At 34.6% G+C, this 5,075-nt stretch overlaps 1 protein-coding gene across 1 annotated transcript in view; it reads left to right on the top strand.

The window, feature by feature from the left end:
* The window catches only part of LOC109545068 (general transcription factor IIH subunit 2), a 16,370-nt gene that overhangs the window by 6,641 nt on the left and 4,654 nt on the right, over positions 1-5,075 (top strand). The window contains exons 4-5 of the mRNA XM_019915559.2: positions 798-1,051; positions 3,185-3,431. Coding sequence (XP_019771118.1) covers positions 798-1,051; positions 3,185-3,431 — 501 coding nt within the window. The remainder of the gene's footprint in view (positions 1-797; positions 1,052-3,184; positions 3,432-5,075) is intronic.

Genomic DNA, 5,075 nt, shown 5'->3' with positions numbered 1-5,075 from the left:
TAGTTCTTGATTACTTTTTGATAAATAATTCGTTCTTATTGCGAAATAGGAGCACTATTTATCAATCTGTAATAAAAGACGTGAGGAAATTCTTTCTTTTTTAAAGACAAAAATTTTTGAGACGAAATACCCAAAAAGAAGTTTGTCAAAGATATCGTTAAATTCAGAAAAAATGGATTTTTAAAGGCCCACAGCCAACTATGATTACCATTTAAAAAAACATAAGTTTATTTTTTATCTCGTAAAGCAAGTTGACTATAACAACGAGTGCTAGTTTATTGGATTGAACGCCAAAAGTTCTACCAGGGCAGTTTTAACTTTTTTACCTAAGTTAAGCAGTCTACGTAATATGTGATAATTAAAAAAGTGTTGATTTCTTGTCTTTTCAGGGTATTTTAGGAACCAAGTCGGGTACCTAAATTTTGAAAACGGTAATGAATAGGCAATCGAATTCTGCCCAATTTTGACCATTTAAGGGATTCTCTATCTTTAAAAATGTAGAAGTTACCCATACAAAGATTCAGAAAATGGCTACCTTGTATATCAAATTTATTACCGAACCGACAAAGCAGCTTTCATAAGTACCTACTTTTATATCGACTGTAAACCATTGTTGCTCCCATCGGAAAACGTAAACAAACACATTTTTTAATCTGAGATTTAAACCAACTGACGATGTAGATAGGGCGAAAACTATTTTAGTTGTGGAAGTACGCTCTGTTCCCTATAGAGACAACAATTTTATTAATAGGTTTTTAAGTAGTAATGATTTTCATACTAGTTTATTTTCTTTCTAGAAATTTAAACAGGAAGGAATTAGATGCTCAATAATTGGTCTGGCAGCAGAAGTTCATATTTGCAGAACTTTAGCCAATGAGACCAAAGGCACGTACAATATAATTTTGGATGATAGCCATTATAAAGACTTACTATATCAGCAAGTCGAACCACCACCAGCAGCCGTAGCTCTGGAAGCGAGCTTAATTAAAATGGGATTTCCACATCAGATGAACACTGAAGGAACGGACGAACCACTCACAATATGTATGTGGTAAGTTCGCTTTAATTATCTCCAGCGGGTTCTTAACTGTTAGGAATTATATTTTATTAAATACTGAAAATTGTATAATAGTAACATTAAAATCAGTTAGATTTGTACTTTCAAACCTGTAAATTTACCTCATCTTATTGGACGTATACACTATCAAGTGCATTTTTATTCATTTTCGTATCCAATTCGCTTAAATGTTCACATTTTCCGCCTTATTTTACAGTTTGAATTTCTAGAGTAGTAACTTTTCTTATTGATTTTGAGGATTTTTGATAGTTTCGTAAATGTATTTAATTCGATAAATAATCTCACTAAATACCAATCTAGCTTTAAAATTAACCAGATAATTTTTCACTCTAGCATGATTCCCTTGCAAAATTATGGAAAACATGCAATCGTGAAAAATTATCGGTAATTTCAAAACTCTCGTGGTATTACCTCCGATAATTTTTCGCCGCTTAAGCAGACCAAAAATTCTTGGATTTACTGCTTTCAGCAGGATTCGAAGTTGCGTCTTCATAACAAAATCTTTATCATTTTTATGTTTTACTCTGGCCAAGTATACAGGGTGATTCAAAATTGGCGTCATTTCTTTTAAGGGTTAAAAAGTAACAACAGTAACACTTAAAAAATACGTGAAAAATAAAAAAAAAAAATTTCGAAAATTTTAAGAAGATATTAACAGTTGAAGATCGAATTTCAACTTGTTATTAAGCAGTATTTTGTAAAGATCCCACGATGATTGGTAGCCTGTTTGAATAGTAAAGCATTCGAAGAAAATTACGATCTTTTTGTCAATTGCGAAAATTTTTTATATTAAAAAAGTATTTTTCTACAATTTTTTGATGAAAAGTCAAAGCGGCAATGATGTTTTTTGTCATTAACAGATAGTTACAGGTAGACCGCCTTTGTCAATAATAACAAGCATTGTCAAACTGTGGCTTATTTTGAAGCTCCATTCACAAAATCTAAACCAACAGCAAATGCCACAGTAACATAGCAGAAGCTGTAAGAACTTACACCAGCAAAGAGCTACACACTAGACGAGTGGCCCGAAATGGAGGCAGATAGTGGACAATCTAAAGGTGCTTCGTTTCCAGACCTAGAGGAACATGTATTGGAGATTATTGCAGCTGAACCTTCCAGGAGTACTTGAAGAATTGTCTCTTATTTTCTTTGCTTTATGTTTGTTCATGGCTATCGGAGTTTTTAATAATTACGAATGTACAGGTATTTACGTAATGTTAATTAGGCAGATCACCTTGAAAAACATTGTTGCCATCCTTCTGATCTAGTTTTTTACAAATATCTGAATTTTTAATAACATTAAATTTTTTTAAATTATTTTTTCTGTACTTCCAAGCCACCGTCAGACAACACTTCTAGAGGAATGACGCCAATTTTGAATCACCCTGTATAATCCTAATTGACGACCTACGGGTGTTGAGATAAAAGGGGAACATTAACATAAAAAAGGAATTATTATTATCATTATAAATATTTCGGAAACGAGTGATCCGAGGAAAAAATGTTTCAAATAAGAAGTTAATATCTGGGAGGCGCTTTTTTTGTGACACAAATAAACTTCCCCCTCCCAGGTATTGACTTCTCATTTGAAACATTTTTCGTAGGGTCACTAATTTCCGAAAAATTTCAGAGTTTCAAGATAAAAAAGAACACTGCACCTGTCAAAATCGAAGAAAATGAAGAAAAATAGTAAACTGAAGAAAATACTTTTAATTTTATTATGAGTTATGAAAACTTGATTGAGAGGGTTCAAGCTAATAATGCTGGTAGTGACGAGGATCAGTGTCCCGGTTTTATTGAATAATTGAATTAAATAGTAATGAATATTGTCAAATACAAGCTAAACATTTTGCTTACAATTTTTTGGTTTACTTTTCTCCTTTTTTAATTTCCCTTAGAACTTGGTTACACTAAAAATCCATCTTTCTAAAAAGTCGAATGAATATGAATCGTTTTTCCCCCTGATCTTCATATGTTGACTCGAAAATTGCTAATAGCATCTAAAAATCGTGTTTTGTATGGAAAATTTTTGTTGTATTATTATATGGTTTTGATTCCCAACCAAAGGTAGGCTAAATAATAAAACATGATTTTTATTACTTTCAGTCATGTGGATAGTACAGAGGAAGGCAAATTAACCACGGGTGGGTATTACTGCCCTCAGTGTTTAAGCAAGTATTGCGAATTGCCAGTGGAATGTCGAGCGTGTGGGTTAACTTTGGTATCTGCTCCACATTTAGCAAGATCTTACCATCACCTATTTCCCCCAGCAAACTTTGAGGAAATGCAATTCGATAAACAAGTCACGACTTGTTATGCCTGCCAAAAAACTTTTAATGATGGTGATAAACAGGTCAGTATTTTGCTTTGAAGATTTTAAAATATTTGGGCGCAATAATTAATATTGAAGTCAAACTGCGCCATTTGTAAAAAAAATTGTTTAGTTGACACCTATAAAGATGCTTATCTTTCACAGGTTTTTTTGTAATTCTTTCAACAGAAACGTTGTGATATAAAAATGTATTTGGTTGGAAGTGGAAATCAAACTGAACCATTTATTCTGAACATTGCCTACCACATCAAATTGATGTGTCGTTTAGGGGATTTACCGACAGAAATTTATTTTCATTTTCATGCTTTCTTGATACAATTTTTTTCGACATCCCTCAACGTCCATAGGCTCACAGCAATACGATTGTGTGGACTGAGATACGCGAACGATTATTTTTTAAGTTATTTTATTTTTTGTCCTGTTGTTTGCTTGTGGTTAGGCCTGGGTAACACAGTGGATTTTCAGGTGTTCACACAGCGACACACTTTTTATATGTTGGAAAATAAAAACAGACGACGCTGTGTTTCGTGATGTCTAGTGGTTCCTAAGTTCGCTAGCGGTGCAGCGCGTTCAATGTATTTTCTCTGCTGTTACTGAAGAGAGACTATGACAGACGCCGGTTGAGTTGTTTTAATGAAAGGAATGCATAAAGTGGCAATATGTTTTCTTCTTGTAAAGCCTATTTGTCTCACAAGTATCTGTGATTGCTTTCGAAGCTGCTGGGTCAGCCATAAATTATGACCGGAGGAACAAAAGTAATTTCCTTTATGTATGCAAGAGTTGACAAATCCATTTAAGTTAGTTTGTTTGGTCTTCTTCGCCGACTTGCTGATTTTCAGGCAATCTGGTACTTCTAGTAGTAATCAAAAGGTAGGCATTTGCCTTCCTGCCTTATTGAAATATCAAAATCCCAGATGTTGTACTGGTACCTGCGACCAGCATCTTATGTGAGCCATCGAACCGAGATTAATAAAAATTAATCAGTAATCAGTAGACAAGTAGTTTGAGTACTTTCGTTCGTGTGGCTTTATAACGTATATAATCCCTGAAGAGAGGGTCAGAAACCATATGGTAACTGCGCGTGGCCTTCACGAACTGCAATCCCAGGTCTGCCATCTTAAATGAGATTAAATGTTAAGTGTTTTTCAAGCGCCGCGTCGTAAAACGCCATGTTCCCAATTCTCGAGCTCGAGAGAACGTGAACGATCCCATCGCCGATGTGATCATTCACTTCCCTGCCCTTTCTACTATGGTTCGAAAACCGTATTCTCGAATGCATAGGAAACGATGTGAGAAGCGTTCACGGAAAGCGTTGTTGCCAACAACTTTATCAGGGAAATTCAACTCAAATTTACGATTAGGAGACGAAGATTTATCTAACGGTCAAAGAATTGGCGGGCATTTCAAATAAAATATTAAAAATGTTATACCAGCTAAAGCTTAAAGCTGCTATACCAGGTAAATAGATATAATATATAAATGACGTGAATAAATCGGCGTAAACTTGTAAAATATTATTGAAGACCGTTTGAATGAGCACCTCCCGCGGAGTTCCAAGGGAACACGTGTGGGGTATGTGGGGCCAGTGCTTTTGTTCTAACTTTCAAGATCCTAGATTCCTAGAATTCTTGGGCCGAAAAGTATCTTGCGGTACCATTAGTTCCT

The sequence above is a fragment of the Dendroctonus ponderosae genome, unplaced genomic scaffold (assembly GCF_020466585.1).
Source record: "Dendroctonus ponderosae isolate FM_Combo_2020 unplaced genomic scaffold, Dpon_F_20191213v2 Dpon_F_20191213_5, whole genome shotgun sequence".
Classification (NCBI taxonomy): Eukaryota; Metazoa; Arthropoda; class Insecta; order Coleoptera; family Curculionidae; genus Dendroctonus; species Dendroctonus ponderosae.
The sequence above is the reverse complement of the archived record's forward strand: the minus strand, read 5'-3'. Positions and strand labels throughout refer to the sequence as shown.